This window comes from Mustela nivalis (genome assembly GCF_964662115.1).
Source record: "Mustela nivalis genome assembly, chromosome: 4".
Classification (NCBI taxonomy): Eukaryota; Metazoa; Chordata; class Mammalia; order Carnivora; family Mustelidae; genus Mustela; species Mustela nivalis.
This window is the reverse complement of record NC_139023.1, coordinates 144433188-144449945: the sequence shown is the minus strand read 5'-3', so window position 1 is coordinate 144449945 and position 16758 is coordinate 144433188. Positions and strand designations below refer to the sequence as shown.

Below are 16758 nucleotides of genomic sequence, written 5' to 3'. Positions count from 1 at the left end.
ATAAAATTTCCCCTTACAAAGGTTACAAAGAAAAGGCATAATTGGACATTTATGGGGAAAAGGTACTTTTTAAAGTATTCCAAATGATGCTATTTAAAAAGAGCATGAGGCTACCAATTTGGCTAGGGAAATATTTTCTACTGATCAAGCGTTTCTTTAAAAAAATGAGTTTCTAAGCATGTTGTATTTTTGATTTTTAATGGCTATTTTAATAAAAAATGAATCCTCCAGTCAAACAAAAGTGCATTTATCTACCATTTCTATGAATTTTAAATGTTAGGAAACTAATACTATTACTAAAGCCTACTAAACTGATGTGCTTTATGTGCACTCTAATAATTAAGTAGAAATTAAGTATCAAGGGCCATATCTGCACATGGCACTGATTTTCACTGTCAAAGTTACCTCTGTTACCTAACATTAACAGTCTGTGCATTATGTTAACAGATGATGGTGACCATTCAGCAACTTATCAGTTCTTTGGATTACTTCCATTTACCAGACAGGGTTTTATTCAAGGTAAATGCCCTCATCGTAAACAAATTTGTTTGCTCTTTACCAAACAACCCGGGGAAAATTCAAATAAAAGAAGAAAAAAAATCCTAAAATTTTCTTTTCTGTGAGTAAATCCTGAGCTGTTTAATGGTCTCTAAATAATATACTATATTATTTGTTGATGGGAAGTGAAAATACAAAATACTAACCTCAATAATAAATATTAATGCTTATATATGTGTTAAACAGCAAAATTATACATATCCCCTTCTTGATCTTTTGGGGATTCCAGAGGCTTTTTATTCTTCATAAATTCTTACATTTTGACAAAATGTAATGCATCTTCCAAGTCATTAAATACAGAAACTTGATATTTGATTAAAAAACAATCAACAATAGCCATGTAATGACAGGATAAATTGTAGTCTAGACTTTACCAAGGGATAGGCTTCCACTCCAGGGTAAACAAAAGAAAAGCATTTATATAAAATAGAAATCTAGCTAGTCCATTAGTAAGAACTTGATTTTCACTTAAATAGTTTGTACAGGTTTGTACAGCTAGAATAATTTAGCCTCTGAGGGACAGCAGAGAAGGAAATAAGGCACAGGGAACTGTAGAATCATTTCCAGCGTGAACGATTCAATTTGAGATCCAGTTAGAATTTTTAAAAAAAACCTAAACATAAATGGAGGAAGGTTATTTAAATTTGAGTGGGAATATACAGAGGTAGAAAATGATGTGAAAGAATCTGTAGCTATATTTAAGTATGATAAACCAACTTTTAAGTCTGCCCCCTGCCCTCTCCATAGCAGCTTTTCTTCGGCTGTATGATCCTGTTTGAAATATACCACATCTTCATTTTGATACCACTAGAGCATTCCCTACTCTCCAGAGAATTACCTAGAAAGGACCCTCTTCTATTTGATTCTTAAGGATTTTAGCTACCCAGTTCAATTTGGTCGTGTGGATATGGCATCAGAGCTGGTTTGCAGCTAGTATATTTTGACATTTCTGCCAAGGATAAGATTAAGTATGAAATAGCAAAATTACACGTTAAAATAGATGCCATTTTACTTTGTTTCCTCCTGAATAGCCCTTCAGCTGTTGAGGCACATACATTTTTCCCCAGGCAAAATCCCCAGGCTAAAAAAACTAAGCCTCATATCTTCCGGAAGCCCAGCTTCCCAAACATATTCTGAGGTATCTGATTATCTATCGGTTGTCGTTTCAGTCGATATTTAACCATGTAAATTTTACCCGAAAAAGGAAAAACATGCCACTTAAAACATGTCTTTCTTGTCAAATGCTCATACTGGATACAATCAATGACAATACTTAATTTCCTATTTCTTCTTTTTAAAATGTTGTTCTTTGTTTTAGCAAGAGTGAAAAGTCACAAGGATTCAAGAACTAATCATTTTTGCACTCCAAACATAACTTTCCCTCCAAAAGTGCCCTCCCAAGCAGTGAGCTACCCCTCATTTGCCACCAGGGTGAAGACCCTCCCATCCTCTAAGATCTAATCCTATCACGTTGCAGCCTCAGACTCTTGGGCAACTATGTGTCAAAGACCACCATTTTAAATTGTGACAGATGTTCTGAGGGCTGTTCCTCCAAACCTCAAATGAGGAAAAATGTTCCTTTAGAAATAAAGAAATTTAGGAAACAAGTAAAAAAGGTAAATAAGTAAATAGCTCTTAAGATCTTTCACGCCATCAGAGATTAGGAAAAAATATTTAAAACTGCACACTTAACCTCAAAACTTTTAAAATTAAGAGAAATTAAAATGCATATTGAATCATCACATTCTAACAAAGCCAACTTGATTTATATCGCAAGCATTTTTATTTAGCACATAATTCTATCACAAAAAGTTTATAGATTATTACCTCAATACCCACTCAAGTACTAAATCATTACACATTAAGTTATTAAAAGAATTTTAAAAAGAGAGCTTAATTGCCTGTTCTTACAACTTAGCTCTAATTTCGAATCAGAACCCATCCTGGAAAGCTTTAAAGAGACTGCTGAAACAGAATTAAGAAATAAAAGATGAAAAATAGAGAAACAAAATATGACTGGGTAGAGGAATACATAGTCTACAAAGAAATCTATGAATAAGGAAGATAGTGGGAATAAATAAAAAGCAGAACTAGAAAACTAACACTCTTCACCTCCTATATTTGATAATGCTTATTATTTGAAAGTACTGTCCACAGTGTGATGGGAGATGCTGCAAGAGATGATACTCACAGTAATGGTCCGTAAGGTAAATGGGAGGAGGGAGAAAGGTGGAGGTGGAGGAGAGCACCAAGAGTCAATGAAGCAGCTTAAGACAACTACATTAACAGGTGAGCCACCAGCAACATTGACAACTTCGGAAAGATAGGGAAAAGGGATGTTCCTTTTGGTCTTCTCCTTAGCAAATCCCTATTTTAAATGTGGGTATATACACAAGCATGTGTGTCTTGGGGGTTAGGGGGAAAGCAGAGGAAGAGAGGAATTCCTTGAAAAGAGGAAATAAAAACAGCCCCCTGAACCACAACAGAACGGAAAGCTCCTTCTACCACTGGACTTTAGTCCTAGAACTAGGACTCTCATTCCTTTGGATCAAATCCTGCTACATAACCAACTCCAAGGAACTGACAAAAACATTGTGATGCTGGGAAGTGTTTTGTAACTCTGAATACTACTTGTTTAAAGTAAGCCATTAACTGGAGCTTAGAAATGTTTAGGGCACAATGGTCCTAACTGACTCAACTTGCATTCAAAATAGGAAAACACATAACCAGACTCTTGTGTGATGGTATATGGTATGGTTGACAATGGGGTAGCCTGTAAGAGAAAGACAGGTGTAAAGAACAAAAACACCGATCATCACACAAATTCAGCTCTTAAAAAAAAAATACAGTTGCCTCTCTATTCTTTGTACAAAAAGACAATTTTATTCTTGCTTCAATACTTAAATCTAGAAGCAAAGAGATAAATCAATTAATCCTTACAAACTGCTCCTAGGAGCTTCATTTTCCTCAAGGAGTTAAAAGAAGCCTTGACCACCACACAAAGAATATGAAATCTCTGCACTGTATTGCTAACACATATCTCCAATTAGGTTTAAAGACATTTTTACAGCTTTTATGCCAAGTTTATATTACTAGATGTTAAAGAATGTGTTGTAGCACTTAAAAGCGCTAAAGCTGGCTCTTGATAATAATGGTTTATGATTATATCTCATGGAAAGCAGGAATAAGGCTTTTACACAATTTTGTTGTTACACGATGACGCTGAACAGAAACAAAAATAAGTGGCAATGCCAACCAAAATCTTTTGTTCTCTCTTTTGATACTCTCATCTAGAGGCTAACATATCAAAAGTTATAATTAGATTTTTACCTATGCCTTGGAATAAATTCAGCTAAAAGCCTTTAGAAGCTTTAGGATTAAAACAAACTCAAAACAGCAAATGTATTCACATTTTCCAAATCCATCTATGTCTCTGCAATGTAAAACTGTATCTATAAAGCAAACAGGTAAAGGATAGCAAGAATTTTCAATTAGCATTTCATTATAATACCAATGCAAAAAGAAAGAGGTCAACTATTAATAAGGTACAGATTTCCCACCACTGGGATTTATTCTGAATTCATTTTAAGACCAGGAAGCTGTGATCTAAAAATCTCCACTCTAAAGCAGCTAAAAGTTGAAATAATTGTACTTTTAAAGTAAGGATTGGGGCTTTAAGAACAGCTCTTCATCCATTAAACCATGTAGTTCCTGACTATTAATTTGTAATTTTGACTTAGAACCCTTATGCCCACTTATTTCATGATAAATGGTTATATACTGGATAACACATTTATTGTGGATAAGAAGAACAGTGCTTAGAGATTTCAATCAAGCACATGGGTTCCTTTTCATTTCTCTTTTTTGGTATGTACACTGCTCAAAACCACACAAAAGAAAACATATCAAAAAAGAAATATACTCACTAAAATTTAAGGTTACTCCAACAAAAGGGTTAATTAGGGAAACAAATTTTCTCAGACTGCTAATAATGGGAATGACACATACTATGTGCCCATAAGTAATTCTCAGGTATCTTTGATCTTCAGCCCCACGCGGTTTCTGTTGCCTACCGTAGCCTGGCCTCTGGGACTCTCTCAGAACCAGACATCTGGCTACTTTGTTGTTTTAGACTAATCTCCTCCCAGGAGAGCTCAAGAAATGACACCAGGCAAGGAGGGTCCTGGCAAGGGAAAAAACATTATGGTATTAGCAGATTTTTTTTCCAAGTGGACGGGAGTATCAAAATTGTCTTCAAATTTCTACAGGGGTCTTAGTAGCTCTTCTGTTCTGTGGTTTTACTCTGGCATAATTTTAATAGGGTATAAATATTATATCTATAAGCCCATCAACTATCTTCAAGAACTCACTGAAAGTAAATCATAGAATCTTACAACGTGTAGGAGAAAGTTGTAGGGAAAAATACAAATCAAATTAATTCTTCACCCATCTGTTAGGGTTGGGTGATGACTGATAAAACAAAGATTTTAATTGTCAGCTGAAGGGTTACACCGAAATTGTGGGATAATGTCTAAGATTTGCAAATACAGTTGCATACCTCCTATTAGGCCAACTCCCTATCACATTTCTTCTTTTAATTGGTATTTTTTTTAAAGAATCTTGGCCACCAATCTACCAGAAGGGTTTTATTGAAGTGTACCTCTGTAAAGTGTCTCTGAGGAAACCAAGAAGGAGCAAGAAGTGATACAAATTGAAACAAACAAACAAACAAAAACACAGTTAAATCAAGGACAAATGTGGTTTTTTTTTTTGAAGCAATGGAAGATCATCAATATTTTCCCCAAGGCAACAAATAATCATCAATATCTTAATTCCTTTTCAGGGATTTTTGTTCAATCCTAAAAATCTATACATTCTGAGAAAGAAAAATTAATTTACCATTTGTTACACAAATAGAATATAAGCCAAGTGAGGAAAGTGCTTCATCTGTGAACTTTAATATTTTATCCTAAAATCACATTTTATATATTTCTAATATATTCAGATAATGCATGATATCAAATGTATACTACAATATGACATCTATGTTCTTATACAGAATGACCAGAAATTCACCAGATTAGCTAAAATACCTAATACATTTATCTCTTATGTAGTATCTGTTAATATAAAGTCCTTGTTTTAAGTTTCAACTGCCTTTATAATATTAAAAACACCAAACTATACAGTGACTTTTACCTTGGGCTGTATTTCATAAATTAACGATTCCAATATCCTATTTTATCATAACACCATCCACTCTGTTAACATCCATAGAATTACCACTACAGATGAAAGCTTTCAGAAGATAAATGTAAAAAAGACAATCTTAAGCAATAATAATTATTTTGTGATTAAATAATTCCCCAAGTAAAACAAAGGACTTATTATATTAGTGTGGACTAAGCACGTCACAAAAAGACAAATAATATATGATTCCACTTAGGTGAGGTTTCTCGAGTAGTCCCATTCATGGACACAGAAAATGAGAAAGTTGGTAGCCACGGCTGGGAAGAGAGGAATGGAGAGTTATTATTTAATGAGTATGTATTTTTATTTTGGGAAGATGACAAAGTTCTGGAGATGGATAGTGGGGATGATTATACAACAATGTAAGTTAAGTGTACTTAATGCCAATAAACTGTATCCTTAAAAACAGTTAAAATAGTAAATTTTATGTTAGGTATATTCACCATGATTTTTTAAAATTACATCAGATACAAATAATATAAAAAGTCAAAGATAATGAAAAATCAGAGCTCTTTTATTTTACATATCTGTCTTTGACCAAAGATGCATAAATTTTATGAGATTACCAGTCACACTTTAATACACATATTCTTATCATTATCACTCAAGAAACACCACCACCAAAAAAGCACAAAGTCAGTCTTGGAACTAGAACCTATACAGCTATAAATAAGAAATACACATTCCTTTCTGTCAAATGGAAGAAGCTTCCATGAGATGCAGAGGCGTTGGCTGAGCTACATGTGGGGTGAATACCACAGGGCCCCGGCAGAGAGATGGCAAACCTTCTCAAAGGGAGACTTGCAGTCAGGTAGAAAAATCAATGCCTACTCAAATTCAGAGGGATCATTTTTTATCCAACTACTGGTTTTTTGGTCTACTCATTGGTCAGCCCTTATTTTTCTGACCTAGGTAGCTGAGGCACTGAGCCGTCTATAGATGGAGAGCTTTCAGTGCACCTGTCCTAGCTCCAGTGTTAACTGCAGGACTGGCCAAAAAGGGAAGGATAGGAACAAAGGCACTGGCAGCAGAGTGCCCAGTTTACAATCACTCCCAGATCTGCTTCTTTTTGTGTCTGTTTTTTCACCTACAAAATAGGGATAATAGTACCTTACTCAAAAGGTTGTTAAAAGGATTAAAGGAATTGATACATACAAAGCCCTGAGAACAAGGACTGACACATATCGTGCCCTATAAGAGCCCTGGCTCTTACTATTTTGATGACAGGCGCTTACTATCGTTGCAGTTGTCTCTTACTGTGCGGGTTAGCAGCTAGCTAAATCCACTTAGGGCACAGGGATTGCCCACAATAACAGTGTATTCCAGATTGTGCATTGCTATAGTTCTGAATCATTCCACCATCCTGCTGTGCCCTTTTTTTATCCCTCCAGGTCAGAAATTAGAGAAGTGCAGAAAAAATGCTAGCATTCTTTCACATTCCTAAAGAACTTTGTAAAAATCTGCAGTTAGGCTCCTTCCAACCAGTGAAGGTCTCCTTTATTTAGCAAACAAGCTTCTAACTCAGTTAACTTCTTTCCTCTTTCTCAACTGATAGTCAACTTATAATGAATTGGGCCTTCAGTCCTAAAACTTCATCAACCATAGGCCAACTGTTTCTTAAAGTAGGCTCCTTTTTAACCCTCAGAAGTATTTCAAACACAATTTGAAAATGAAAATTTTTTAAAGAGTACATAATTCCTCCCACAAAAATTCTATCTTTGCTTATCTACAAAAAGATGATGCTATCCCAACAGAATTCACATCTCTTTATAGACTACTTGAACACAGTAGATCCTTGTTTAATTTTAATGCCAGCTCTCATTTTTCATATGAAAATGTGACTATGTACCCCACCTTTTTTAAAAGATTTATTTACTTTTTTTTTTTTTTTACTTATTTATTCATGAGAGACAGAAACAGAGAGAGGCAGAGGCAGAGAGAGAAGGCTCCCCGCTGAGCAGAGAGCCCAATGCAAGACTCAATTCCAGGATTCCAGGATTGTGACCTGAGCCAAAGGCAGACGCTTAACTGACTGAGCCACCCAGTCACCCCTGCACCCCACCTTTTTGAAGGCAAGTGTGCAAACATATAGCAGAATAGCTGGTGAGTAAAACTACTCAGGAACAGTAAGTATCACACCTTGGAAGAACAAAAAGAATAAATGCATGCCAACAAAGGCAAAGCACAAGTGCAATGAGTATTTACAGTGGCTTATTTTGATAAGGACTTAATGTAAACTCAAATGAGAATTAAGGCATATTATTCCCTCTTGTCCCTGATAAGGAGAGCCACAAAAATTCAAAAGTGTTTTTCACAGGCTAACTCAATATGCATTTTAAAAATATGAGTATGTATAAATATATAAATATGCTTTACCTCCTACAGTTAATTTCTCAGACTGTTTTCCAGAATTAAACTATCATGGTACTATTTGAGAACATGTACCATTTTCAAAACAGTGTGAACTTAATGTAATTGTAATTAGACTGGAACTTTGTAATAACACTGTCTTAGAGTCAATGTCTGAGCATCATTAAATAAGCAACACTACAGAGCATCAATTGAAAACTTTCCACAGTAAGTCTCTTAACTACAGCCACTCTGGAAAACAGCATGGAGGATCCTCAAGATGTTAAGAATAGAGCTACCCCATGACCCAGCAATTGCACTACCCAAAGATACAGACATAGTGAAAAAAAGGGGCACGTACACCCCAATGTTCCTAGCAGCAATGTTCACAATAACCAAACTGTGGAAGGAGAAGAGACGCCCTTTAATAGACAAATGGATAAGGTAGGTAGGTACAAATATACAATGGAGTATTATTCAGCCATCAGAAATGCTGACTACCTACCATTCGCATTGACATGGATGGAACTGGAGAGGATATATTAAGTGAAGTAAGTCAAACAGAGAAAGACAATTATCATTTGGTTTCACTCTTACACGGAACATAAACAATAGAGTGGACAACCATAAGGGAAGCGGGTGAAATCCAAAGAGGGAGAAATCAGAGAGGGAGATGAATCATGAGAGACTGAGGACACCGAGAAACAATCTGGGGGTTTCACTGGTGAGTAGGGTAGGGGTAAGGGGTAACAGGGTGATGGGTATTGAGGAGGGCCTATGCTGTGATAAGCAGCGGGTGTTATACTTAACTAATGAATAACCAAACACTGCATCATGGACTATTATACAGTGGCTTACTGAACTAAATAAATAAATATTTAAAAAATAAATAGACAGTCCCCACCCCCCCCAAAAGGAACTTAGACTTTGACACAGAGATAATGGCCAATAAATATTACATGTATTGTTAAATAGGTAAATATACAAATAAAAAAAATATATTTGCATGAATGAGAAAATGTGTCTAATCCGACAGAATATTGTTCCAGTCTATCCCACTTTATTCTAGCACAGTAAGTATATAAAAATATCCTTGAAGGAGAGATTGAGAACACAAACTTATGGAAATTACTGTCAGGTAAGTGATTTCATCATTGTTCTGAACAACTCTGTTGGGACCATTATATGACTAGGATGAAACTGGCTCCAAATCCCCCTTTGTCATTTTTATTATGGATACCCTTGTACAGTATTAAAAGGATCAGAGAAAAGGAGTTCCTGAAAAGAAATTTCAAAAATGTATTAGCCAAATACAAGCAAAAACATCTAATAAACAGTACGTGTCATGACGGAAGCACAAAAGATGTACAACGGAAGGCAGGAAATATTAGTTCTGACTGAGCATCTGTAAAGGCTTCTAGAAAAGAAGTAGTATTTGACTTAGACCTTGACAGATAAGCAGAACTTCATATGGCAGACATGGAGGATGAAGAGATCTGTACAGCAGGAGCAGACTGCTTGAATGAGCTGACCACAAACAGCAGGAGAATTGATCAGGAACACAAAGTTCCCAAAGTGGTCTGAGGGCCAACAGCAAAGGAGACATCTACAAATGACAGATGGCCAGGAACCCCCCTGCGAATAGATCAAAGGCCAATAAGTTTGTCTAGAGGATCAGAAGAGCTGACTCAAGAGGAAATATGGATGGTAGATTTCCGCTACAGTTTAGGAAAACATTTTTCAAACTGTAGTTCAAAAAATCAATTTAGTGAATACTGCTTGGCCTTTTCTTTCTAGAATGGAAGAGAGAAAAGGAAAAGGAAGGGAAGGAATGGAGAAAGGTGGAGGGGAGGGGGAAAGGAAGAGGATGAGAGAGAGTGAATTACACAACAGAGTTACTATACTTAGGGAACTTTTCAATTTCTATCTGTGGGCTGTGAAAAAAAAAATGAAAATCACTCATTTAGAGAGCTCTGCAAATCCAGTATCTCTTCATTTGATTAGAATGCAGCTCAGTCCCACTCAATATATTCAGACCATTAGTTTGGATCCAAGTGTTCTTGGTCATGAATAACCTGCTTGAAAAATCATTAGGTACCTGGGAGACACAATCTGATGTCTTCATAATGTAAGTTTAAAGGGATCATTTTCAAAGTTTGTAGCAATGCAGTAAAAATTAAGCTTGATTCCTTTAGTCTGATAGATGCTAAATACCTCCAAATGAAAGATACATGTATACAATATAATCCTTTTTTATGAAGCATATAATCTCATAGGGGAAGTTGAGAAAACATAAAGATCTACAATTAATGCAATAAAGTTGATCATATTTCACCAAGAAGCAAACAGCTTCCCATATCCTCTTAACATAAACACAGAGAGCAAACTGATGGCTGCCAGAAAGGAGGGTGACAGGATGGGCAAAATGGGTGAAGGGGAGTGGGAGGTATAGGCTTGGCTTCTGGTCAAGGAATGAATAAGCAACTGGGATGAAAAGGCACGGAACAGGAATACAAGCAATGGTCTCGTAATAGTGGTGTGTGATGACAGATGGTAGCTGCACTTGGGGTGAGCATAAGCATAACATATAGATTTGTCAAATCACTATGCTGTGTACCTGAAACTAATGTAACATTGTATGCCAACTGTACTTCAATTTAAAAATAGGTAAGTAAATCAAATATACATGTCGTTTTCTTTTCCCCCAAAGTATTTTCATCTAAAACAACCCTGTTGGGGCACCTGGCTGGCTCAGTCGGTCAGTGGAGTGTGTGACTCTTGACCTCACTATTGTAGGTTCCAGCTGCATGTTGGGTATAGATATTACTTAAAAATAAAATCCTGGGATGCCTGGGTGGCTCATTTGGTTGAGCGGCTGCCTCCAGCTCAGGTCATGATCCCAGCATCCTGGGATCGAGTCCCACATCGGGCTCCTTGCTCCGCAGGGAGCCTGCTTCTCCCTCTGACTCTGCCTGCCACTCTGTCTGCCTGTGCTCGCTCTCGCTCTCTCTCTCTGACAAATAAATAAATAAAATCTTTAAAATAAAATAAAATCCTTAAAAAATAAATAAATAAAAATTTAAAAAGAAAATAAACCAACCCTGCTCCTGAAACTAATATTATACTGCATGCTAACTAACTGGAATTTAAATTAAAACTTGGAGAAAGATAAATAAATAAATAACTAAATAAAGCAGCCCTATCTACACACAATTAAAAAGCTAAAGAAGAAAATACCCAAGACCACAGAGCTAGTTAGGGAAGAAACTAAGTCTTCTCACATCCAATTTATTCGTATTTCTGTAACTCTTTGGTTCAACAAATTACTGAGAGTATAGTAACAACTTTATAAAGATATACAAATACATGAGGAAATGGTATACAGTCAATGCACAGTTAAGCCACAGAACCTAAAAAAGGTACATGCCCAGAATTTGAAAATAAAGGTAAAAATAATCAAATTCTCTATAATAAGATACAGAAATACGATATTAATCAAATTAGGTTAGCGAAGAAAAACACTGTAAGTGTGTTATTTAAACTAGTGTCTCCTCAAGATCACTAATGAACCCAGAGTACCTCCCTAAAAAGGAAGTTTGACATATAAAATGTAATTAATTGAAATAAGCCAAATTACTAGAAATGTTTTATGTGGGTCCTAATATATGCAGACATTCTGATATTGAAAAAGAATTAGATAACAAATTTTCAGTGTTTATGAAGGAATGTTCAAAGGGGGACATGGTAACCTGATTGTCCTTGTGGTTGGTTGGTTTCTTGGCTAGAATGGAACCAGGTGGTCTTCCAAGCTTTATAGTTTAGAGGAAACATCCTACAAATCTGTTCAATGCCCTTTATCTGATTCAAAATTCCCAAAGCAACTTTTCTACTGCTAATATGTTTCCCCAGGACCTTTCATTCCCAGAAGGTAAGCTTGAATATCTGAGTCACATTTCAGGTTATGGTAAGAAATATTTATACAAAAATATTGAAGACCTATACTATAAACTAATACAAACAAGTAAACTGGGATTATCCAGCTTATTAAATTTATTTAAACACTAGCTATCTTATATTGTAATTTACTATTTATGCTTTATATCACTTGCTAAACTGACAATTCTATGAATGTACTATATATAGCAAGCTATAGCAAGCACTCAACACATAGTTTCAAATGAATGAAGTGAGTGAATGAGTAAACTCAGAAGATCAAATTCCTGAGAAAGCAATGATAACAAGGTGATTTCATCAATGCAGATCTCTACAAAGATGATGCTGATGCTTACTTGATATGTTCTTGAGCATTTATAGGTACTTCTGCATTCAATTTCATAAGATCCTTGAAAGCAATCCAATGAACTAGGGATGCAAATACTACTGTTACTCAGGTGAGGAAATCAAAGGCTCAGAGAGGTCTAGGGCTTACCTGGTGACCAATCAGACCACTAGGTAAGTAATGGTAAAACCAGGAATCAAACATCTGCTTTGATTGCTCAGCAAATACGTCCTTTGCTAAAGGTCAGATGGCCTAGCAGCACAGGTGTGATGTTAGCCACAGCGTGTTTGTTAGGCTGGCGTTGTTTAAATACTTCTCACCCACAATCAGGACTGGTCCTGATGGCTGAGGCAGATAGACTGAAAGGTGGGGATCAAAAGACTTCAGCTACAGAGAGAAGGGCCCAGAAACGGGAATCTGGCAATGCCAAACAAGGAGTCTGAAGACCAGGTCCCTGGAAGACATTTCCATTGGGATGGAAAAGGAGACCGACAGGAAAAAAAGGAATGAAGAGAGACAGGAGGAAGAGAATTAGGAGAGAAGAGTGTCAGGGAAGCAAAAAGATACAAGAGGCAATCGGGCGTGGTGTCAAAGTCTACAGCTAAGTCAAGGAGGATGAAAACTGAGAATGAGCCACTAAATTCGGTGAACACAGACCACTGCCAACCATGAAGGGGGTCCTTTTGGTTAGGGTGGTATGAATGGAAGACAACTGGAGAGGAATTAGGGAGTTAAATGAGAGTATTCTAAGTTACACACAGAATTCTTGAGAAATCGAGGTATGTTTCAAACAAGTTTTACTGCAGCTTAATACAAATACAGGCAACTCTTTGTAGGGCTTCTGAAGAACACTAAGCCCATCCAGAAGATGAGAATCATGTTAAAAGGTAGATACAGAAGAAGGGTAGGGACATGCAATTTCTCTGCTGCTATTGTAGCCACTGCTATTCTGTTCTTCTAGCTGGCAGAGAGGAAGACAAGACACCATTTCCCAGAGAGCCCAGGAGGGAAATATGTGCCCATATGCCAGCTAGCAAGAGGGCTCAACACAGACAGCCTTTTTCAGATACGAGATTTCTCCAAGAGGCCACTAAACTTCCACTGTAAGCAAAAGTAGTAATGGACCCCATTTAACAGAAGAGAAAGGCAAGGCACAGAAAAGCCAAGTGATTTGGGAAGCTGAGACAGTGACTGACAGGTCAAATTTCCTTCTCACTTCAAGTCTGCTCTCTGCTGATCAGATCTACTCAAAATGCCTTTATAAATGTTTCAATGAATCTTATCTTCATGCATTGGATTAGCAAGATCAACTCCCCACTGATAATGCAAAATAACCCTGAAATGTTTCATGCCTGCCTGATAAGCCAAAAACTGAACTTTCTGTCTCCATTTGGACTGTGATGATCTTGATCTTTCACCTCTAGCAAAGATCTTCTCATAGCTATAATTTTAAAGTTAGTAATGAGTGCTTCATTTGCTTTCCAAGCAGATAGAAAACCTTTTTTAAATACACTCAGACTGTCATGACCTTCGTCTATGACTTAAAGAGTTCACCACATGTAAGAATTTTCTTTGCTCAGGAGACATTCTTAAATTTTCTTTGAAGAGATTTGGGCAATAGTCCCATTGATGAAATTAAACACACACACACACACACACACACACACACACTTCTTAACTTAATTACCTTTCTGCTATACCTGAAAGCAGAACTTTTCTTTGAAATGTATTTGGAATTCTACCTGACTAGCAAAGGGTTCTTCTGCTAATTAAAATATAACAAAAATGCCAACTAAATATGTTTACATTGAAAGGAGCACGCCCTCTGAACCCGAGACTTGGCAAGGGAACAGCCTTTTGCCTACGAGAAGCAAACATGGTCCAGATTCCTTTTTTTTTTTTTTTTTTTAAGATTTTATTTCTTTTTTGACAGAGGGAGAGAGAGAACACAAGCACGGAGAGAGGCAGGCAGAGAGGGAGAAGCAGTCTCCCTGCAGAGCAGGGAAAGCCCAATATGCAGCTAGATCCCAGGACCCCAGGATCATGACCTGAGCCAAAGTCAGTCGCTTAACCAACTGAGCGCCCCACAGTCCAGATTCCTAAGCTGAAGTTCTAGCTGTCTGACATGGGGAAGTGGGGCTCAACTCACTTGGGGTGCATTTTAGGGTTTTTTCCATACTAAAAAAGGAAAACAATAATTTGATAAAAATGGGCCAATATGAAGCCACAATAAAACAGAGGTTCTGAATAGTGTAATATCACACTCAATGTAGCTTTTGAACGCAGGTCTCATTCTCTTTTTTATTCCCTGTGGTAGAAGACAGTGTCTACATAAGGTGGGAGCTTAACTTCTGGTTGAGTATTACATTCTATTTCTAAAACTAGATGGTGAACGAACACAAGAGAGTTTATTACGCTTTAAGCTATATACATGTTTTACACACCTTTTGTAGACATAATTCATAATTTTTAAAAGGAGAATCCTGAGGATGATCTACCACACATTCTAATTCAATAGATCTAAGGTCCCCTGGACCCCCGACCCTGATCACCCAACCATAATGCTGGTATGGGTGACCTATGGGATTTACCTTGAGAAACAAAAAATAAACAAACCAACATAAATTACATGCATGTAATCAGGACAATGCTTTTAGTGGTAGGGGTGCCTTATTTTCATAGATCAAACTACCAGGTTTGGACTTAAAAACAGATGAAATAGAGTTTAGCATAAAACACTCTGAGACCTGACTGGAAACTCCTTCCTACCCTGCCCTGACTTTTATTTATTATGATTCTTAATGTTTTTCTTTTTATTTTTTCTTTCAGATATTTGAAGGCAGAAATCATTAATTATATTTCTCTCCTACATGGTTTAAGGTTCAGACTTACAAAATTTTACAAAGTCATACAGCTTTGTAACTTTACTCAGAAACCAAGACCTCGGTATTTACTTCATATTTTTAGGCACTGGCTATTAGCTGCATCCTTCCTCAGCTTGCAAAAGAAGAAACACTGAAGCGAAGGGATATAGTGTCAATTTTTCCCAAACCCTGCATTTCTAGCTTTTTTCATGAAACAGCAGTGTAAGTGATAGAGAAATGAAATACCTCTGTAACAACAGCATGGAAACCACATAAGTCTCTCGAAACTTGGAAAAATAAGATACCGATTTCTTAAAGGAAAACTTCTTTCATAATCCCTCTGGTATTTACTACAAGGCAGAAATTCCTTGAATTTAAAAATACAATGGTTCCTTTAACAAGTCCCATAAGGTTTTTAACATTTGTGAAGCTTTTGATGGGGGAGGGGGGTAAATTGCATCTTTTACTACAGAACTTTACTTTTGGAACATAAATTTAAACCAAACAAATGTATACAGAGTTAAACAAAGCATAAGTGTTTATCTCATGTCTCCCATGTTAGAATAAAATAGAAAACATGTTGACCTATTGATGAGGGAGCAGGAGGCTGGCTGAGGACAAAGCAAAAGCTGGCGCCTTGCACACCCTCTTCACCCGCTCCCCTCCATATGTGTAGCATCCCTCAGGCACCCCTGACTGCCATAAAACGATAAATAGTTAACTTGCAGGGATCACAATCCTGCAGAACAGGAATCTCCCTTGCCCTACAAGATGTCCTAGAGACCTAAACAGGGAGGTTACCTTATCAACAGCACAAATTTCCAGAGGCAAATAACTCTTGGTTCCTGAGGCCCTAATGTCCCCCTCCCACCATAAACTGGAGGAGACTGGGGTAGAAGGGAATGTAAATGATAGCCAGATCATAATGCCCCACCAAGAATCCCCCAATTATCTTGATGTTAGTGCCTGACCTAAAGACGACATTGATCAAGCCATAAGGGCAAAGACTCCCCCCCCCCCCCCGCCGGCACCTTGTAGGCCCTCCCTAACATGTGAGAACTCTGTTGAAACCTCCCATCCCTTCACCACCTCCCCCCCAACCGTGGGGTATATAACATGCCTACCCTCACAACCCGGGGCAGCAGCTCTTTCTGCCCACGGGTCCTGTCCCCGTGCTTTAATAAACCACCATTTTGCACCAATGACGTCTTAAGAATTCTTTCTTTAGTCGTCGGCTCCGAACCTCCTCACCCCACCGAACCTGACTTAGGTTCTGGGACTTCATCACTATCACTTCCCTATATTTGGCAATGTATTAGGGTTTACCAAGTCTTACTATTTTTTCTATTATTTAAAAAAGGAACTAAAATCACATGTGCACACACACACAGAGGCGTGCCCACATGCACACATGCATACACAAACACACACACTACCACATAACCACCAGTGGAACCA

General features: G+C 37.2%; 1 protein-coding gene across 8 annotated transcripts in view; it reads right to left on the bottom strand.

Annotated features, from left to right (window-relative positions):
• Window positions 1-16758, bottom strand: part of SLC10A7 (solute carrier family 10 member 7) — a 251975-nt gene that overhangs the window by 212657 nt on the left and 22560 nt on the right. Inside the window, exon 5 of one of the 8 annotated variants that reach the window (XM_082728240.1) lies at window positions 4423-4741. The exons of 6 other annotated variants lie outside the window; for them this stretch is intronic. In XM_082728240.1, the coding sequence (XP_082584366.1) occupies window positions 4628-4741 (114 nt within the window). In that variant the 3' untranslated portion in view covers window positions 4423-4627. Of the gene's footprint in view, window positions 1-4422; window positions 4742-5492; window positions 6066-16758 lie in introns of those variants that run through there. One more of the 8 variants, XM_082728241.1, reaches the window with a different exon arrangement.